Source organism: Lepidochelys olivacea (genome assembly GCF_965140295.1).
Source record: "Lepidochelys olivacea isolate rLepOli2 genome assembly, chromosome: 3".
NCBI lineage: Eukaryota > Metazoa > Chordata > Testudines > Cheloniidae > Lepidochelys > Lepidochelys olivacea.
Genome location: NC_140413.1, coordinates 121,778,744 through 121,801,155, shown reverse-complemented (window position 1 = coordinate 121,801,155; position 22,412 = coordinate 121,778,744). Strand labels below are relative to the sequence as shown.

Here is a 22,412-nt window from a genome sequence, read left to right as displayed (position 1 = left end):
AAAGAGTGACTATCAGCGAGTTATCTCAAGTGCCTATACACAAATGCAAGAAGCTTGGGAAACAAGCAGGGAGAACTGGAATTCCTGGCACAGTCAAGGAATTATGATGTGATTGGAATAACAGAGACTTGGTGGGATAACTCACATGACTGGAGTACTGTCGGGGATGGATATAAACTGTTCAGGAAGGACAGGCAGGGCAGAAAAGGTGGGGGAGTTGCACTGTATGTAAGGGAGAGGTATGACTGCTCAGAGCTCAAGTATGAAACTCTAGAAAAACCTGAGTGTCTCTGGATTAAGTTTAGAAGTGTGAGCAACAAGGGTGATGTCGTGGTGGGAGTCTGCTATAGACCACCGGCCCAGGGGGATGAGGTGGATGAGGCTTTCTTCTGGCAACTCTCGGAAGTTACTAGATCGCAGGCCCTGTGAAGAGGGAGACTCAGGGGAAACTTCAACCACCCTGATATCTGCTGAGAGAGCAATACGGCGGTGCACAGAAAATGCAGGAAATTTTTGGAAAGTGTAGGCAACAATTTTCTGGTGCAAGTGCTGGAGGACCCAACTAGGGGCAGAGCTCTTCTTGTCCTGATGCTTACAAACCAGGAATAATTAGTAGGGGAAGCTAAAGTGGATGGGAACCTGGGAGGCAGTGACCATGAGATGGTCGAGTTCAGGATCCTGACACAGGGAAGAAAGGAGAGCAGCAGAATACGGACCCTGGACTTCAGAAAAGCAGACTGTGACAACCTCAGGGAACTGATGGGGAGGATCCCCTGGGAGAATAACATGAGGGGGAAAGGAGTCCAGGAGAGCTGGCAGTATTTTAAATAATCCTTATTGAGGTTACAGGGACAAACCATCCCGATGTGTAGAAAGAATAGTAAATATGGCAGGCGACCAGCTTGTCTTAACAGTAAAATCCTTGCTGATCTTAATCACAAAAAAGAAGCTGACAAGAAGTGGAAGATTGGACAAATGACCAGGGAAGAGTATAAAAATATTGCTCGGGCATGCAGGAGTGAAATCAGGAAGGCCAAATCACAGCTGGAGTTGCAGCTAGCAAGAGATATCAAGAGTAACAAGAAGGGTTTCTTCAGATATGTTAGCAACAAGAAGAAAGTCAAGGAAAGTGTGGGCCCCTTACTGAATGAGGGAGGCAACCTAGTGACAGATGATGTGGAAAAAGCGAATGTACTCAATGCTTTTTTTGCCTCTGTCTTCACGAACAAGGTCAGCTCCCAGACTACTGCACTGGGCAGCACAGCATGGGGAGGAGGTGACCAGCCCACTGTGGAGAAAGAAGTGGTTTGGGACTATTTAGAAAAGCTGGACGAGCACAAGTCCATGGGGCCGGATGCGATGCATCCGAGAGTGCTAAAGGAGTTGGCGGATGTGATTGCTGAGCCATTGGCCATTATCTTTGAAAACTCATGGCGATTGGGGGAGGTCCCGGACAACTGGAAAAAGGCTAATGTAGTGCCCATCTTTAAAAAAGGGAAGAAGGAGAATCCTGGGAGCAACAGGCTTGTCAGCCTCACCTCAATCCCTGGAAAAATCATGGAGCAGGTCCTCAACGAATCAATTCTGAAGCATTTAGAGGAGAGGAAAGTGATCAGGAACAATCAGCATGGATTCACCAATGGCAAGTCATGCCTGACTAATCTAATTGCCTTCTATGACAAGATAACTGGCTCTGTGGATGAGGGGACAGCGGTGGACGTGTTGTTCCTTGACTTTAGCAAAGCTTTTGACACGGTCTCCCACAGGATTCTTGCCAGCAAGTTAAAGAAGTATGGGCTGGATGAATGGACTATAAGGTGGATAGAAAGTTGGCTAGATTGTTGGGCTCAAAAGGTAGTGATCAATGGCTCCATGTCTAGTTGGCAGCCGGTATCAAGTGGAGTGCCCCAAGGGTCGGTCCTCGGGCCAGTTTTGTTCAATATCTTCATAAATGATCTGGAGGATGGTGTGGATTGCTCCCTCAGCAAGTTTATAGATGACACTAACCTGGGAGGAGAGGTAGATATGCTGGAGGGTAGGGATAGGATACAGAGGGCCCTAGACAAATTAGAGGATTGGGCCAAAAGGAATCAGATGAGGTTCAACAAGGACAAGTGCAGAGTCCTGTACTTAGGACGGAAGAATCCAATGCACCGTTACAGACTAGGGACCGAATGGTTCGGCAGCAGTTCTGCAGAAAAGGACCTAGGGGTGACAGTGGACGAGAAGCTGGATATGAGTCAACAGTTTGCCCTTGTTGCCAAGAAGGCCAATGGCATTTTGGGATGTATATGTAGGGGCATTGCCAGCAGATCGAGGGACGTGATCGTTCCCCTCTATTCGGCATTGGTGAGGCCTCATCTGGAGTACTGTGTCCAGTTTTGGGCCCCACACTACAAGAACGATGTGGAAAAATTGGAGAGAGTCCAGTGGACGGACGGCAACAAAAATGATTAGGGGACTGGAACACATGAGTTATGAGGAGAGGCTGCGGGAACTGGGATTGTTTAGTCTGCAGAAGAGAAGAATGAGGGGGGATTTGATAGCTGTTTTCAACTACCTGAAAGGGGGTTCCAAAGAGGATGGATCTAGACTGTTCTCAGTGGTAGCAGATGACAGAACAAGGAGTAATGGTCTCGGGGTTGCAGTGGGGGAGGTTTAGGTTGGATATTAGGAAAAACTTTTTCACTAGGAGGGTGGTGAAACACTGGAATCTGTTACCTAGGGAGGTGGTGGAACCTCCTTCCTTAGATATTTTTAAAGTCAGGCTTGACAAAGCCCTGGCTGGGATGATTTAGTTGGGGATTGGTCCTGCTTTGAGCAGGGGCTTGGACAAGATGACCTCCTGAGGTCCCTTCCAACTCTGATATACTATGATTCTATACCCTATGATGAAGACCAAAAGCAATGCAACCAATTGCTTCCCAAGAGCTATTCTTCAGCAACCCTGCAATTTTGGATTGCATATTACTAAGCGCTGATGATGAAATACAACCACACTCTTTGTGAAAAATCCAATCATTTTATTGAGCACCTCCCTGCAGAACACTGTGACCAGGTCAAGTCCATAATAGCTGAGCGTCAACTCCTAGCAAAAGCCATACTGTGGGCTACAGCTATCTGTGTTTCAAGGTCCAAAATACTTAGGGAGGTCAAAAACTTTCCTTTTGATGCATTGAAACTCTTTTCCAGGTCCACCAAAGAACCTCTCCAAACTTTGAGGGATTCTAGGCCCATTCTCAGGTCCCTTGGCACATACATGCCTGTAAACAAAAGAAAATCTAGCAGGTCACAAATAGCACAGAGAGCTCATCTGGTTCAGGTCTTTACATACAAAGTCCTTTTGAACCATCTAAGAGGTGGCCGAGATATCAAATGAAAAGACCACCTACCATAACTGCTTCCATGACCTATCTGTCCTCTTCATCCAAGTGACAATGTTGATGGTTTGGTCAAGGGTCCAGAACATCCCCACCTCCAAAATCTTCAGCTGCCCCACCCTGCTGACCTCCCTCCCTTTAGAGACTGTCTCTCCCATTTCCAACCTGCATAGGAGCAGATTATATTTTGGAGGCCATCACATCTGGTTACTTCATTCATTCTTTTCCCCTCCATCCTCCCTACCCACACCCTCTTCCCCATCCCTTTTCAGGAGTCTGTTTGGCTGCGGGCCTAGTCTAGGGTGCCATGCTGGGGGGGTGGGGCGGGGGGCTGTTTTTGTTTCATTACTCTGATGCGCCATTTCCCTGCAAATTTATCATCTGGTACATGACAGGTCTCGATCATGGACGTAGCTCGGGTCTCACAGTCGTGAAACGGCTACACACGCAATCAAAAATAAAGTATTCAAAAGTTTAACAGCCGGAGGGAGGCGCCAAAGATGCTCCACCCCCCCGGGCACCATTTGGTCTGTGGCGGGTCCCGAGCGCCACTGAGCTGCCCTACAGGCAGGGAGCCCCCCCGGCTCCAGCCGCCCGGCGCCTCCGCGGAGCCCCGGGGCGCCTGGGGTTGGGCGGGTCTGACCCCAGCAGCTTGTGGGCCGGGCGGGCGGGCGAGCAGTCCCGGAGCCGCTCGGCCGCTCCCTGCCCGGGCTGGGCTCCGCTGACCCGGATCCGGATCCAGCCCCAGCCCCAGCCCCACCCCCGCGCTGGGCCAGGGCGGGGCGGCGCAGGCGCCTTGTTCGCGACCCCGGGACAGCGAGCGGCCTCCTGCTGCGCTCAGTACGGCCCGGACCCGCCACCGCCACCGCTACCGCCATGCTGGGCCGCCTGGCTTCCCGGGGCAGGTGAGCGCCCGCTCGGCGCTGCGGCTCTGGGGCGCCCGGCTACGGGCACGGCGGGAGGGGAACGCCGCTGTCTCAATGTCAGTCTGACCTGCCCTCGGGGGCCGTCTCGGGGCGGGTCATTAATCGGGTGTTACCCCCGCTCTGCCCCCTACCGCGTGACTCTGCGCCCCCCCCCGATCCCCCCGGTCTGCCCCTACCGCGTGACTCTGCGCCCCCCCCCCGATCCCCCCGGTCTGTCCCCCCGCTCTGCCCCCTACCGCGTGACTCTGCGCCCCCCCCCGATCCCCCCGGTCTGCCCCTACCGCGTGACTCTGCGCCCCCCCCCCGATCCCCCCGGTCTGTCCCCCCGCTCTGCCCCCTACCGCGTGACTCTGCGCCCCCCCCCCGATCCCCCCGGTCTGCCCCTACCGCGTGACTCTGCGCCCCCCCCCCGATCCCCCCGGTCTGTCCCCCCGCTCTGCCCCCTACCGCGTGACTCTGCGCCCCCCCCCCGATCCCCCCGGTCTGCCCCTCCGCTCTGCCCCCTACCGCGTGACTCTGCGCCCCCCCCGCTCTGCTCCCCCGCTCTGCCCCCTACCGCGTGACTCTGCGCCCCCCCCCGATCCCCCCGGTCTGCCCCTCCGCTCTGCCCCCTACCGCGTGACTCTGCGCCCCCCCCGCTCTGCTCCCCCGCTCTGCCCCCTACCGCGTGACTCTGCGCCCCCCCCCCCCGATCCCCCCGGTCTGCCCCTCCGCTCTGCCCCCTACCGCGTGACTCTGCGCCCCCCCGGCTCTGCTCCCCCGCTCTGCCCCCTACCGCGTGACTCTGCGCCCCCCCCGATCCCCCCGGTCTGCCCCCCTGCTCTGCCCCGTACCGTGTGACTCTGCGCCCCCCCCGACCCCCTACTCTGCGCCCCCCCCACACCTGCTCCTTACCCCGTGACTCTGCTCCACCTACCCCATTATTTCCCTACTCTGCCCCTGGTACCCTTGCTGCCCCATTACTCCCTCTCTCTCTTCTGCCTTTCCCTGTTACCTCCTAATCCCATCTGCTCCCTGCTCTGCTCCCCCCTACCTCATTACATCCCCACGCTGTGCCCCCCCCATACCTCAGCTGCCCTCCACTCTTCTCACCCCATATCCCCCAGCCCTGGCATGGGACCAGACCAGCGGGTAGCCAGAGGTTTGTTTGGTAATTTTTAGGCCCACTTCACTTCTCTCTTCCCAGTGCGGTGGAAAGTTTCCTGGCTTGGAGCCCTTGCCCGTCAGCTCACATACCCTGGCTGGCAAGGCGCAAGGAAAGGGTTGGGTTTTCTTTTCTGGCTGTGATTAGATTATCATTTTTAATTCTCAGCAGCTTCATCCTGCCCTGGGGCTCCAAATGCTTCTGCAGCTGTGTAGGCTTCTTGAACTAAATAGGGCTACTTATGTGAGTAAATCTAAGCAAATGCTTAGGTGTTTAGGGACTTGAGCCCTTCAAAGTTTAAAGCCCCCATGAACAGATCTTATTTCCTTTGTGTGAACTGTTTAGTATCAGAGAGCAAGGGTGGGTGAGATGATATCTTTTTATTGGACCAACTTCTGTTGGTGAAACAAGCTTTCAGACTTACCTAGAGATCTTCTTCAGGTCCTCAAAAGCTTGTCTCTCTCACCAACAGAAGTTGGTCCAATACAAGATATTACCTTACCTATCTTGTGTCTCTAAAGTCCTGGAACCAACATGGCTACAACAACACAGTCTAGCATCAGGGAGCTGGATGTTGCTAACTCATGATTTTATCACTATTTGTGTTGTAGCTGGTGTTTTTCCTAAAGTCGTAGCTGTTGGAACCAAGAGATTGCGCAAGTATCTTGACTTTTGTTAAAAAGAGTGGTTTCTAGCTCCCATAGTTGCAGTGAAAAGGTTGCTTGGGGCTGCCAATACTGTTGTTAACTTCTTTATATGTCTGGACCTTAATTACATAGTGAAGAATTCGGCCAATGTTACTCACATTGAGAAGTACCTTATGCCACAAGTAATCACAATGAAATTAATGGGACAAGTTGAGAAGTGTCACAGATCAGGGCAGCTGCTCCCTATTGCCCTCTGTGGGCCCTCAAGGGCACCCACACTCAGGCATTCAGCTGCCTAGCTGTTACCTCACTAGGGTGGAAATCTGCTCTCCCTTCTGACGGGGGTATTTCCAAGCTGAGCAGTTCCCTGCCTTTGTTGTGTTACTCCTAGCAAAGACAGTTTGTCTTAGCAGCGCTGCTTAGTTTCTCTTCAATGACATAATAGTGCAATTGCTATGGTTATAAGTTACCACACAGTTCTTCCTATGCAAGCCTATTTTTATTCTTTGGGTAAAAGCACGACAGCGAAAACACATTAAAAACAATAAAAGAACCAAGTTATATGCTAGCCAGTTTACCGGAGATTTCCCCCCAGTTTTGGATGGTGAGTCCTTCAGACTCCCAAGGGGGTCTCTTTTGTAGTCACTAATTCAGAGCAATTTCGGCTCTGAACTAGCGTGCTCATGAACAGTGGAGTTCATATTTCATGCAGTTTGGGGAGCATGTAAATAGTAGACACTGGGACTCTTTTCTCAGGGCATAGTTTCAGAAGGATGGATTTAAGGAGGATAATTTAGATTCCTCTTACCCCCAGGTATTTCCTAGGAAATCCACTTTATGTGCATTGTCCCCAAATGTCCTTTGAAATTCCTAACATTTCTCCCAAGGTTTACATTACTCTTCTAGAAAAGTTACAAACAATACTACAACGACCCATAAACAATTATAGATTTTTAATACATTGGACCTCATAAGGATTAAACCTCATTCATTAAAGTTTAACTTCATTCAGTGAAGTTTATCTTAATTCCATAAGTTTGTCCAAGATATTATGAGTCTGTCACAGTAAGAGACTAATCAGCGTAAGAGTGGCAGGATCTGGCACATGAGATCATTTGTGTAACTGTATTTGCTTTTTTAAAAATAATTTAATATTGAATGCTCAGTAAGATGAGTGTATTTTTTTTTTTCCCCAGGAGTTGCACGAAGCTGATTGCAGCTTTGGGATGTTTGGCCTCCAGGCAAAAACACACTCTTCCTGACTTGCCTTATGACTATGGTGCCCTGGAACCCCACATCAATGCAGAAATCATGCAGCTGCACCACAGCAAACATCATGCTACTTATGTGAATAATCTGAATGTTGCAGAGGAGAAATATAAAGAGGCATTGGCAAAAGGTATGGGTGGGTGCTGTTAACAGAATGGAAGAAAGCTACTACAATCTTATCTTGTAGTTAATGCGTGTGACTGATAGGAGATATGGGTCTTATCCCGAGCTTGCGACAGTCTTACTGTCATGACCTTAGAAAAATCACTTAACTGAGACACAGAAGTTTCCCACCTATAAAAGGGTGATACTAGAGTATCTGCCTTCCTCTCAGGCATGTTAGACTTAACTTATTAGTGGGCTCAAACTTAAGGTTTTCCAAAAAACTCTATAGAAGTGCATAATATTAATAATACTTTAGATACATAGCAATATTACACATTTTTTTGCTTGCCAAAATAAACATTTTAAAAAGTTCTGCATTGGTTTCCTGTAATGTCATTGCTGCATGTCTTCTGTTTCAGAAAGTTGGCAGCAATAATCTTACATACTGTTAGCACTGTTTTCAAATATGTTTCAGTATAATCATATTGAGAAGTGCATCTTACATCTTGTTCTGTCAGAATACTGGACTGGTAAAAATGAGTGAACCTCCCTTTAGCCAGGCAGATCAATTTTTGTTGGGTTTCTAAAGAACACCTGATTTTTAAGATGTGTTCTGTCTAGAGAGTCACCTCTGCTACTGTAGTTGGTTAACACTTCACAGGAATAGCTGGCGGAGTTTTTTTACTGCTGTGCAGAGAATCGGAGATGTGCCAAGAAGCTGGTGACAGGCAACAGTGGGAAACCCACAGAGGATGCAGCCAGCTACCACCCCATCTCCCTCAACTACCAGCCAGCTCATGGAACGGGTGCTGCTCCACTGCCTGTCTAATATTATCAAAGACATCCTCCCAGCGTAGCAGGCTGGATTTTGCCCAAAGAGGAACTGCTGTGATCAAGTAGCTTCACTTACTGGCCACATTGAGGCAGGATTCCATAGTAAGTTGAAGACGGGGATCACCCTTGTTGATCTGTCCTCGGCATACGACACTGTCTGGAGACAGGGACTTCTCCTCAAGATCTCCCGCATCATTCGCTGATGGTGAACAATCCACCTCTTGGCGGCAATGACTGGAGAGTGCTGCTGTAAGGTACACCTTAATAGCCAGATCAGTTGACCAAGAACTCTTAACTCCTGCATCCCTCAGGAGTCTGTCCTGGCCCCAATACTTGTTAATCTATACACCGTGGATATACCAGCAACAAAGTCAAGGAAATTATGTATATGGATGACATTGCCCTAGCTGTTCAGCATACAAGCCTCCATACCCGTCCGCTGCACCCAAATCTGAGATCTTAGCACAATGGCTGATTATTTCCAATTCTGGAAACTTAGACCTAACCCAAAAAATCCCATGGTAACTGCTTTCCATTTGAACAATAAAATGGCTAATACCAAACTTGACGTACAGGTCTGTGGTGAGAGCGTCAGCCATGAGGCTAATCCAAAGTATCGTGGCATTACACTGGACCAGAGTTTGACCTTTCGATAACTCCTTGAGAACACCTGCGATAAAGTCAGGTCTTATGTTGTGCTTATCAGAAAATTGACCGGAACATTATGAGGCTCCAGTCCACAGACCTTACGGACCACAACAATTGCCTTGGTATATTCTTCAGCTGAATATTCAGCCAGCGTGGTCTCTCATCAGTCACACTAAACTCCTTGACACTCAAGTCAATAATGGTATGTGCGTAGTGTCAGAAATGTTCAAATCGACTCCAGGTGACTGGCTCCCGGTGCTATTGCACATCCAGCCTCCACAGATTAGAAGAACTGCTCAGGCAGCTCGCTTTCTTAACCATGTCAATGCAATTGCGACAATCCCGCTGCACCATAACCTGCAGAATTTGCCAAAGATGAGATTAAAATCCCACAACCCTCTGTGGAACTCTACCAAGACCCTTACACCCAACTTCGATGCTGAAGGTCAATGGAGAGTCACATGGAGCATTTCGACCACTCAGTAGAAACAGCTTGTTGATCCTGTTGAAGAACCACTGAATTTTGCTTTATGTCGGAAAGACTGGTGCAGATTGAATCGCATCAGGACATATCATGGGAGATGTGGACAAACCCCCTTAAAATGGAAAATGAGGCAATCACCTGTATGTGACTGTGGTCACCAGGCACAAATGATGGAGCACGTCATATCTGAGTGTCCTCATCATTTTTTACCAGGGGCCTGCTGCAGCAGTGTGCTGGCTGTCAAACTTAGATATAAATTTGTAGTCGTTGCTACCTACCCAACCCATACGAAAGAAGACAACTTTATCCACTACTGTACAGAGTCATTTGATGGTCATATATCAGTATGTACAATTCATTTCCAAAAATAACTAGGTATTTAGGTGCACTTTAGGGGTCAGTGGGATTTACGCACATAAATCAGGGTATTTCTGAAAATCACTTGGTACTTAACTAACTAGGTCATTCATTTAGGATCCATTTTCTTCAAATGCCATGTTGTCTATAGTAGAAGCATGAATTTAGTTCCCTCTTTTATCTGGATTAGACAATGCGTTTTCCCTTCAGTAGTGGTCAAAGGAAAGCTTTGTTGCAGAGCAGAATTAGAGAAAATAGGATTAAGGAGGGAAAAAGTATAAATAGGAAAAGAACCAGACATACTGCTTATATTGCACAAATGCGTAGTAACTAAAGGAATGCAGGATTGTTGTCTCCATTGGTGGCTCCTAGATAAGCAGATATCTGTCTACAGCATTGACAACTGTTCGTGATATGGTGTATTAATGGTACAGACCAAGTACTGCACTTAGATATGTACACACAGCTTCCACTGACTTCACTTTGAATTGCATGTGTATATCAGAAGACAGGGTTTATCCCTTTGTTTTAAAAAAAAGTCTTTCAGATATATTCTGTTAACCCTGAATGTTCACTACTATGTAGTGTTGTTTTTTGTTAACGAACAGCAGTGTTAGTAAATTGTTGTTCGTACAGCTTTCAAAGCCAATAAACTCAATACTTCCAGTAGCATGAATTTTGTCCTTCAGAGTTCAGTTTTGTAAACATTGCTAGGAAAGAGCAAAGTCTCCATTTTTGTCATCTAGTTTAAAAATAAACCCCCAACAACATAAGCAATATGCGAAAGCGTGCCTTTCTGAGAATGAAAACTTAAATTAGAATGAAACTTCCTCATATTTAAAGAAAAATGTGTTAGTAATACATTTCAACATTGGACCACATACTGAAGTATTTTTAAAGAAGTGTTAATCTGTAGGTGTGTGCTATCTTGTACTCTGTTAATTAGTATTTTAAGTATAGCTCATGTAATGTTTGTTTATTTAGAGAACATTGCTTTCCAAAGTTCTGTATTCATTTGAAAAATATTAAATTAACAAGGTACCTGAAGAGATTTATGTCCCAGTTCAGGAAAGTGGTAAAATGCGTGCTGCTTGCTTTCCTGAACTGGGTCCTTACTACAGAAAATAAGAATATTTTACTTAAATAAGTTTAATTTTTTTTCCAATTTAGGCCCCGATTCTATAACTGGCCCCTCACAATTTCAGGGATTTGCCGGTTGCAGGATCAGATCCTTGAACAAATAGTTCTTTAGGGTGTAGACCATGTCGTCAAATGCACTTATACAGCGTCTTCCAAATGGAGGTGTGTGGTTATTAACTGCAGTTATATAGTGACTTGCCTCTGGCTTATAGTACATTCATTTTTTGCTTCTCACACAATAACATGCAGCTCTGTTAGTGGGTTGCAAAATCAGCGTAATGATAGTCTATCAAGTGGCTGTTTGGGTTTTGACCTCGGTTTTCTAAACAGGGTTTTGAATGGCTAGGATGAGGAACATGGTGGAGTGGGATAACTTCCAGTGCCTGTGTGTACTGCTGTGGCCTTGTCTTCACTAGGGGAAAAAAGGAGTGTTCTTACCTCCGGTTAGTTAACATGTGATAACTAATATGAGGTAAAATTCTAGTGAAGACAAAGCAGTTTGTAGTTTTAACCTGGGTTAGCAGATTAAGGTAAACCTCAGGCTACCCCACGGTCTTTATCTAGACCTACTAACACATGTGAAGACTACAAACTGTCTTGTCTACACTAGGATTTTATCTCATATTACCATCTGTTAGCTAACGTAAGGTAAGAATATACCTGGTTTTCCTACCTTAGAATATGTGTTTGCGCACGTGTGCAGGCATGCATGCGCGCACACAAAACACCATAGGCAGAGTGCCAATTACCTTCTCTTCCACTCACCTCTCCTCAGTGCCATCCTATGTATTCCTTGCAGTGCTTTAGCCCCATTGTTGGATAAAGGATAGCAGGACTGCTTTGGCAGCACAAGAGATCCCACCCTCTCAGATTAGCATCAGAAGGCAAAGGTAGTGTGTTATCAGCCTGTAAGGTGAAAGGCACTCCTAACTGAGTAAGAAGAGAGGGTCAGGAAGAAGGTTGAGGGAGGGAGCTTAAGAGGTGCTGAGAGTTATCCTTCCACCCTGATTTGTGCCTTTTCAAGCTGTGAGCTTCCATATCTCACTTGTGCTGGGCTGACCTCTTTTCTTAGGAAAGCAGAAGTGTAAGGGACCGTACAAATCCTCAGAGGTGCTGTCGGTACTATTTGTAATACCTACTGTGTTTCAGTGTGATGATGATAATTTCCTAGCTCATATAAATAGGAGCAGAATTACTGAACAAAGTGCCCAGTCTAGATGGGTTGTTCTGATAGTGACCCTGATTGAAAATATATTGACAACATATTAGCATGAAATCCTTTTAATGCCTCTTTCTTTTTATGTAAAGAAAAACAAATTTAAAAATAACTAATTTTTATACAGCTATAACATGAGACATAAGAACCTGTAGCAAATCTGTTTTTTAACTTTTACATCTTAAGTAAACTTACTATTTTTATCAGACTAGTAACTGTTGTATTAATGTGCGTTGACTGTCTTCCACAAAGAAATGAAACACACTGGATATCTTATAGTATGCTTTAGCGTTAGTTATTAAGAGGATTTAACAAAACACTGCACTCTTGATTTAATCAGAACAGTTGGGGCTCACAGTATGCTGTTCATTAACAATTGAATCAGAGATTCTTCTTAGTTTTTTGCTTACAAGGTTTCCAAAAAAGATCATGTATTAAATGTACTGTAGTCTGTATAGTTCAAGCTAAATCAGCTGGAAAAATACAAAGTGAAGAAAACTGGAGTTTAACTTGTTGGGTGTGAAGGAATACATACATACATACACACAAACGGTCTGTCTGAAAATAACATTTGACTAGGTCCCTTTTTTTTTTTTATGGAACTGTAATTCTGTTTTAAATATCCTGTCAGAAGGATACGATAGGTGTTCTTCCAAAACTGTATCTCCTACCATCCTTGTTTTATTCAATGTCTGTTTTAAGCAGTTGGTTCAGATACAGTACAACTTTAGCACTAGATTCCTCAAAGTAAATGCTACATACAGTAAGCACTCGTAAGGGAATTCTGCACCAAAAAAATTTAAAATTTCTGCACACAGTATTTTAAAAATTTTCAGATTTTATTTGTCAATTAATAAATGTGGAGGCTCCAGCATGGAAGTGGGGAGTACAGGCTACTGGCTGCATGGAGGTGGGAGCACCCTGCACCGGCTGGGTGGGGGTCAGAAGCAGCTGGGTAGGGGTCTGGGTGTGGGGGGTTTCGTTGGGGGGTCCAGGTGCAGGGGGGTGGGCTCATCAGGGTGGGGGTTCAATGGGCCTGCTTAATGTGGGAGCCCCAACTGCAGCTGCCGCTGCAGAGAGAATGCCACATGTGGGGCTCCTGCTGCCCCCTCATTCCCCTATCCCCTTCTCTTCCCCATCTCATCCCCCTTACCCACTCCCACATCCCCTTCCCCTGCCCTATCCCATCCCTCTTCCTTTCCCACTGCCTCTTCCACCCCCCCCCCTGCCCCAGCACAAATAGGAGGGGAGAACAACTGGCACTAGGACCCAGGAGGTGATGTCTAGCTGCAGAGTCAGCCAGCTGGGGCAGCAGGCTCCCTCACGTGAGCAGCTCTGTACTTGCAGAAGCTGGCGAGGGAGGGGGCAGTGTTTGTTTGAGGGGGGGGGGCAGTGTACTCCCAACACTAAAATTACACCACTGGGTGTCCCCAGCCCCATCCCCCTGTGCGGTGATTTACCTCTCCACCGGCTGGTCCAGGCGCCGGAAATGACATGCTTGTGCTGCTGGTGGAGGGTGCATGACCGTTCTTGAGGCTTCCCTGTCATTTTCTACAGGGAAGCAAAGAAATCTGCAAGGGACATGAATTCAGAAAACCCTTGTGAGTTTGGTACATTTTACAACCTAAAGCTGTCTGTATTTTACCCCCTTCTGCTCATCTAGCCAAATGGTAGAACACCAGTTAACACCTGTGCAGGAACGTACATGGTCTTTTGATGCAGAGTTGATAATTGCAAAGAGTTGCCAAACATTGAGATATTATGTGTCAAGACGTCAGAGAGCTATGTTAAAACAGTTTTGTGTAGAACACGGTTTACAGTGGGGAGCACAAATGCCACAAACTGACTTTCTCCCAAATTTTAATAACCTGTTACAGCACTGTACTATAGTTCAGCTTTTATCTTGGTATGAACAGTGCTTACTTGTACTTATTCATCACTGTGGCAACACTTTCTTCCATTTAATTCTGTTGATCTTGTGTGTCTTTAGGTGATGTTACAGCTCAGGTGTCTCTTCAGCCTGCACTAAAGTTCAATGGTGGTGGTCACATCAACCACACCATCTTCTGGACAAACCTTTCTCCTAATGCGGGAGGAGAGCCTCAAGGTTCGTACTCATTTTTGATGGCTTACTGATATGTCAACATTAACAAATGGAATTAATTGTGACAAACTGTGGCCTGCAGAGAAATGTCTTGTATGTAGTTTGTCACTTAAAAGCTAAAAGACTTCGAAAAATTAAGATCCTTCCAAATTGGCAGTCTTCTAGTATGTCTGCTCAGCACCTAACATAATGGGGCCCTGATCCTGATCAAGACCTTTAGAGGCTCCTGTAATACAAATAATTAATAGTGTTCTAATCTTTTACATACACTTTAAAATAGAGCTTTACTGAGCATGAGACTAGTCTTTTTCTAAAGACAGACTTGGTTACATAGGTAGCTATATATTTGTTCACAGTGTAAAAACTGCTGTTGTTATGATGTTGCCGCTGTAAAATTCATTAACCTTTTATTTTATTGATTGACTATGGAGGAAGAAATTAACCACCCGAAACTGTGATAATGTAATAAAAGTCTCCAAGACCTAGATTAGTGCTGAATGCACTGCAGTCCATGGAAAGAAAAAACAGGTAACAAAAATCAACCATTCCAGGAGTTGGATCGGGCTGTGTCATTGACCTGACTTATTAGCTTTAAAGCTTTAAAAGACCTCATGGAAGAAGTGCAGTTTTAAAGAAGGAAAGTGCAGAGGTATGATAGACCAGTGGTTCTCAACCTTTCCAGACTACTGTACCCCTTTTGGGAGTCTGAAGCCTGATCCCTGCTGCCCAGAGCTGAAGCATGTCACTTAGCTTTGCAGGGCTCCCTGTGATGTGGGGCCCCAGGTAGTTGCCCTGCTTGCCACCCCCTAATGCCAGTCCTGCACTTGCAACTCCCTAAACCTGTCCTGCGACTCCGAGGTTAAGATGAGTTGACATATCCCCTGGAAGACCTCTTCGTACCCCTAGAGGTACACATACCCTGGTTGAGAATCATTGTGCTATAGACTATGACAGGGAGGCAGTTAAAGATATTGGGGACCATGTAGAAAAGGACTGGAGAAGGACATGAAGGAGGCTTTAGACGAAGGTGATTCTCCCCCAGCCCTCCCAAAAAATTAACAATTTTGTTTTTATGTAAAATCGGAAAGTGTTTTGAGTGGACGTGTCAGTTCTTTCAATCTCTGGGGTTCAGGATAGTACATAACTACTTCAGTTTTTCTCTGGTAGAAACTAGGCATTTGTTGTTGCTGTGAAGTAGTTAACATGCTTTGAAGAGTCATTGTGAAGGGTAAGATTCTGTCATGGGTATTTTTAGTGAAAGTCAGGGACAGATCACTGGCAATAAACAAAAATTCATGGGAGCTCGTGACCTGTCCCCGACTCTTACTAAGAATACCCTGGGGGTTTGTAGGGGAGGGGGGGGAGTAACAGTCAGAGTGCTGCTGAGGGCTGACCACCGGCAGCTGCTTTACCCCTGCCACTGCTTCTGTGGAAGGGGCTGACCGCTGCTGCTCCAGCCCCACGGGGGGCTGACCCAATCCTGGCCGCTGCTTCAGCTCTGGGGCTGACCGCTGCATCAACCCTGCCACTGCGGAAGAAGTCACAGAGGTCCTGGAAAGTCGTGGAATCTGCGACCTCTATGACAGAATCGTATCCTTATCCATTATATATAGGGCTGTAGTTTAACATCATAACCTCTCATTAAAATTATAGTTTCATGATTCAATGTTTGCTAGTTCTTCTTGGTCTTCGAACTACAAAAAAAACATTAGAAAATTCAGAATTTCCACTATGGAATTGAGAAACTGGAAGGGAGGAGTAAATGTGTCACTGAGGCTAAGCTTGAATAATACAGTTCAGGCTCACTTGTGTTCAAGAACTTTGTGAAGTACTTTAGTCTAAAGTCTGCCTTAATTTTGCTTCCCCTTATTTTGTACTCCCTTGCAGCTTCCTCAGTTAGAAATGATTAGAACATGCTTTCCTGGAAGTTTAAGCAAAGACCTAGCAATGCTGCATTAAAGCCTTTATGTACAGCACTAGAATAGTTCATGCTCCTTCAGGTACAGAAGATGCATCACTTACTCAAAGAGTCTACAGTTGAAGTTAGACAAAGCGGCTAGGGAAGAGAGTAGGTCATAACAAAACTATAACCGGGTTCAAAAAAGAATTGGATAAGTTCATGAAGGACAAGTCCATCAATGCTGTTAACCAGGATGGTCAGGGGCACAATTCCATGCTCTGGGTGTCCCTAAACCTCTGACTGCTGGAAGCTGGGACTGGATGACGGGATTGATCAATCAATAAATTGCCCTGTTCTGTTCATTCCTTCTGAAGCATCTGGTATCGACCAGTGTCAGAAGGCAGGGTATTGGGCTTGATAGACCGTTGGTCTGACCCAGTATGGCTATTCTTATGTTAGTTACAGAGGGTTATATTACAACTGCTCAAATAGTACCTTACAATATGGGATACAGATGTTAGTGATATTACTAACTGCGTGCTGCAGCTCACAAACATTCAGTAAAGTCTAAACATGTTCTTATCATTCTCATGCCTATTTTAACAATACCACGGGGGAGCCAGCCTGATTCAGCTATGTATTTGTCAGTATTCAGTTGAGGGGGGGACCATGGCATGAGCTGGCACCTGGTCATCAGTGAGCATCAGAGGTGCAATTCGTGGGAAAGTTTATAAGGATACTTGTCTTGTATACTTTCAAGTCAAACTATCTAGCACTCTTCAAATAACACTCCCTGTCACCCAGCCGTTCATTCTGCTGTGGACTGACAAACACACAAGCTCCTTAGCATTATAAATACTGGATAACAACATGATAGTACCTTTATATTGATTATTGCACTTCGCTGAGATTTTTTTCCTTTCTGCTTTCCTTTTAAACTGGATTATCTATATAAAATACTAATGCATAAGATCTGTTCAGAATTAATTCTTTCCTTTCTCAGAAAAAATGGGGAGAGGGAAGCCAACTGCCTTGGCCTCTCTCTGACTTCAAAAATTAAATCTTTATCCGCTGGAAAATAGTGTAAAGTGTGGTGTGTGTGTGTTTTTTTTTTTTTTTTAAATATAAATTTAAGGGGAACTGATGGAAGCCATCAAGCGTGACTTTGGCTCCTTTGGAAACTTCAAGGAGAAGCTGACGGCAGTATCGGTTGGTGTTCAAGGCTCAGGCTGGGGGTGGCTTGGTTTTAACCAGGACCAAGGCCGCCTGCAGGTCACTGCTTGTTACAATCAAGACCCTCTGCAAGGAACAACAGGTTAGTTTTGTTTTTAAATGATCTTTGAAAGAAACCACAAACTGTATATTTATGAGGAAAGTAGCTGCAGCAGCAGCTTGAAAGGGCTATTTAATACATGCATCTTTTTCTTTCTACGTAAATATGGCTAGACAGAGATTGCATGTGCCTGTATCTTTATTAAAAATGATGAAAAGTAGTAATATCCTTTTTAAACCTAACACTTGTGAAGAACCACTTATGAATTTTGGAGAATATATGGAGGGTGGGGGTTAAAATCTTAGCTTCGGTGGACAGGGAGAGGAGGAAGATGTATGGAGGATGAATTTTCAGCTGTACAGGGACTTCGGCGTTCATGGATGATGGGAGGGTTGCTCATAAGGTTTCCTCTTTGGAGAGAGTAATTTTAAGAGGCATCAACTTAAAAATTGCCTTCATCTGAAAACTTTTTGCTTCTCTTTGCAAACAACACTTAATCTCACCTATAAGTGGAAGATTAAACTGTTTTGTTTATTCTGTGTGTTTGACAGCACTGTGTGTATAATTAACTTCTCCTGTGTGTAGGCTTGTCTCTCAACAGAGGGGAGAGAAACCTCTCCTCTTTACAATCACACCATTTTTATTTTTAAACCTACTGACATTGATAGGGCACACTGGGGCATATGTTAAAACCTGAAATGACACTTACCTTTCTTTGAATCACGACAACTAGGGAAGGTATATGGTCATGACAGATATTATTGTCAACAAGAGATGGCCCTTAAAGATTTCTCAGCCAGGGATAAGCCAACAGCAAAATGTTGGACCTGACCTCTTTTAAAAGATGTCTGATTTGCCATGGGTGCAGATTTTATTTGACTCTGTGCTGTGATGGTAGCAGTTGAGCCAGTTGGATTCAGACTGTGCTGCTGAGGGAAGATACCACAGTACATCTAACAAGGTGCATAATTTTTGATGGTTTCTCTTATTGTCCGTCTCTCCCTCCCATCCCAGTGCAAAAACTCTGCAAACTTCCTCCATGTCTCTAGAGAGAGAACAAACCACACGTGACAGTTGTTAATCACATCAGTTAATGGACTTTTGGAAGGCACTCAGATACTGTGGTGTTGAGGGCCATACAAGAACCTATGTAGAACACAATACAGGGGATGAACTGAATCTCTGTGGATTAGCAACTGCAAAGACTTTTTAGCTGGATTCAGTTGCAATTCCTTGTTGGGGTTTCCTAATCCTTAATCTCACAAAAACAAGGATATAAGTAACGAAATCAGGTGTTTAATATGTTTTAAGGCACAAAATACATTCATTAGAGTGGAATGTTACATAAGCATAGATTCGAGAAGTATGATTATTGCACCACAGCAGAGTATTTTCCAGTAACAGTGTTCCTTAAGGCAGTTTTTCCAGTTCAGAACTTTATTTTTAGAACTCGATCATTCTCTCAGGGTTGGGTGTTTTCATAGCTGTGTATCATAAAATCAGCTACTGCACTTCCTCTTTTATGTGAAGCAGCTGTATAAGATCTAGCAATGTGCACCTGTGTGCTGGAGGGTTCATTGTTGTCTTTAAATGTTATGGAAATTAAGGATAATATAGTTGGAAATATTCTGAAGTAGGGTTTTGAAGTTTTGAAATGTTTCTTATTCATCTGAAAATATTTTCATAGACTCACAAAGTTATTTTCTCTTCTCTAGGTCTTATTCCTCTGCTAGGAATTGATGTGTGGGAGCATGCTTATTATCTTCAGTATAAAAATGTTAGACCTGACTATCTAAAAGCTATCTGGAATGTGATCAACTGGGAGAATGTATCAGCAAGATACACAGCTTGCAAAAAATAAAATGGAGATCTCACACAGACTATTACAAGAGCACCAGTTCTACCCTGAAATCATTTTTGTAGAGGTGTGTTTACTGGTTTGTTAATGAGTCGATCCACTGCTGAAAACACTTTAATGCATCCAATGAAAACGTTTGCAATCAAGCCAAGTGTTGCTTGTCTAATTCTGTGAAAGGTATTTACACATAGACTTAAAGCTTTAAACTCTTGTGCAACAAGTAGAAACAATTCTCTAATTCTTTGTAGGGATAGAACTCTTAAAATTTCATTCTGGTTCTACTGAACTTCCCTGTATTTGATAACAGTGAACTTATGAATGTCTCTAGTATTGTCCTTTACTACAGAAGGGAAAACCAAGCTAATCTACATCACAGTGGCTTTGTGAGGAATAGATACATATGAAGCACTATAAAAGTGCTAATTATTAATAAATGACATACCAATACATTTCACAATACTTGCACAGATTGTTAGGAAAACTTAGTTTCCAAGAGCATTTAATGATTTCAAAGGCAAAAGTGATTCTCAAAATAACTATTAAAAGTTAAATATGCAATGCCAGGGAGCGTCCTTTAGAAAGTGATAGTAGCAAGCATTTTAAAAAAAAAGACTGCATTGAATTGGGAGTAGTAGGACACTTAATTCACTTGGATATGGGGGTTCATTATGCTCTTAAAGCTTCAGTGTATGAGTTTGGGTCCCTTTATTTAGGAGCCAGTGAAGATAGAAGTATTTCCCCACAGCTGCGCTCTGTTCCACATGGAAATATAATTGACAGCAAGTGATGATAATCCGATTACTGAATGTTTTCTGATGCTTATTGATCTAACTTAATTCCTTGTTGCACTTAAGTATTCAAGTAGAAATGTATGTACCTTATTTATGTTGCCATAAAGAAAAATAAAAAAATCCAATACCTGAATCCATAGTAATGCAACTTAGTCAAAGTGAGTCCAGATACTTTCCCCTTCAGCTGCAGCACAAAGGGACCACCAAGCTACCTACATGCAACAGGGATCACAACAAACTTCCTTGGCCTCTGAGGGTGCATGATGCAAGGCCAAGTGGGCACTGCTATGCTTTGTGTGCTCTGCATTTTTTCTTTAATACAGTACATGGGGTAATTGGCTTTAAAATCAATTAAATATGCAATGTTTGGCCTCTACTATCTTGATAAAATAAGCGTTCTTCAAGGTATCTTTCTGAAAATAGATATGCTCTTATAACTCACAGTTCAGGTAGTAAATGTAGTTTAGCAAGAGAATGCAATACTGGGAAACCAGTATTTTAAATCAGTGATTTAAATCGTGGTTTAAATTACCAAGTTAAAAGCCTTGATTTAAATGATCGTCTTTTCCATTTGTACTTCAGTTACTTTTCTTAAAAAAGGTGCATTCTCATTGATATAACCAGTGAAATGTTGATTTACAATAAAAAGCCTTTTTACTAGCTTTGGTACATCTTTTTGCCATTTAGGAGAGTATGCTATAACTGTACATTAAGCAATTATATAGCTTACTATTTTCAGATTCTTACTCATTGTACACTTTTAGTGTGTTAGAAAACAGTGAATAATGTATTGATTATTTACTACTATTGTGCTGTATGTTTAAAAGATTGATCTCAAAATAAAGAATTGGGGGTGGGGGGTGGGAGAGAAACACACATTTTACGAAAAGCAGTCTTTAACTCCCAAGTTTTTGATAGAGGTTCATGGATTCAGTTTATTTATTTTGTATTTAAATGGTTTAAGAGATTATAATTTGAGGCCTTAAATATATTTTGTATTAAATTCAGATTTCATTTATAACAGATTTATTTAAAAAAAACTCATTTAAATAAAAAATCTGATTTAAATAAATCAGATTTGTAAAAGAAATTATCTATTTTTATCTACCCTGTTGAGAACAGAGTGAATTGCTCTCCCCTTCTGTTCCTATGTGAACATATGAGGCTTTAATATTACTGCTACAAAATTGAAATAAAACAGCCACATTCTAAAGTTCCACTTAGCTTCAGAAATAAACATAGGTTGAATTCAGCTGTAATGTGCAGACTAAGTGTCCTAATGTAGTTGTGTTCCTTAAACAATACATTTTTAACAAATGGAACATATTACAAAAATCTGGCAGTAATTTGGCTGGCCAAAAAAAATATAAAGGCAAAATTTTTGCAATTGTCGCTAGTTATGTGATTTCGTAAACTGTGAACTTAGGAAAAGTTAAATCAGAAAAATAAATGCTTTAAAGGACTGCTCAACAATTAATATTCATCTTAACAGCATAAGAAAGCCGTATGTTCTGATTCTTATAGCTTTTTTTCATTGTGCAAGGTGCTGTACAATCACATATGTAGCCAATTATTAGCCCAAAGGGCTTGCAGTCCTGAGCTCATATTTGGTTCAGAGGCTTTTAAATATTTTTTAGAGGAAAAAGACCTCTTTTTTTTGACTGTACAGTAAGCAGTACAGAAACTGCAGTTTGAAACCCTGGCTCGAGGTGAAAGTGTGCGTAGAATATTTCATGGCCATTAAGACAGCATGTGTTTTGTGATTCATGGTTCTTTTGATATTTTTTTTTTAACCCAGAAACATGAAGTGCTTTCCACTGTTCATTATGACTTGTAGGTTTCACTTAAGTTGAATTCTACTGTATTTTTGGTAACTTAAGTTCTGTGAAATACTGCCCTTATCAGGCTCTTATTTAGAAAGACTGGCATAATATCCATTGTGGAGCGTAATTGTCTCTATATCACTAAAATTAATCAGTAGTGAAACCGGCAATAAATGATACAACATCATCAAGAAAACCCATACAAATGCAAGAAAACTGGTATCGAGTTGGTGGCTTTTGCAGAGCAAAATCTTAAGTTATATTTTGCTAGTTTGAAGGGGTCTGGTCCACACTATGGAGTTAGATTGATGTAAACCATCTTGCCTCAACCTATTTTTGCATGTGTTTACACTCAGATGGTCTCCTGTCAATGTAAACACCCTGTCACAGCAACACAGTAACATGTCTTCCCTGAAAGCATTGAACTCTGGTTTGTGTAGTGTTGACTCAGTGGGAATGTAGACAGTGCGTGACCTATGGTGACTCTAACAGTCCTCCAGCAGCTGTCTCACA

The 22,412-nt window shown here is 43.8% G+C and overlaps 1 protein-coding gene across 1 annotated transcript; it reads left to right on the top strand.

The window, feature by feature from the left end:
• Nucleotides 1-4,129: 4,129 nt before the first annotated feature.
• Nucleotides 4,130-20,736, top strand: SOD2 (superoxide dismutase 2). The gene is made up of 5 exons (XM_084623263.1): nucleotides 4,130-4,285; nucleotides 7,294-7,496; nucleotides 14,141-14,257; nucleotides 17,290-17,469; nucleotides 19,143-20,736. The coding sequence occupies exons 1-5, from the start codon at nucleotides 4,257-4,259 to the stop codon at nucleotides 19,286-19,288; spliced, it is 675 nt and encodes a 224-aa protein (XP_084479389.1). The 5' UTR covers nucleotides 4,130-4,256; the 3' UTR covers nucleotides 19,289-20,736.
• Nucleotides 20,737-22,412: the final 1,676 nt, after the last annotated feature.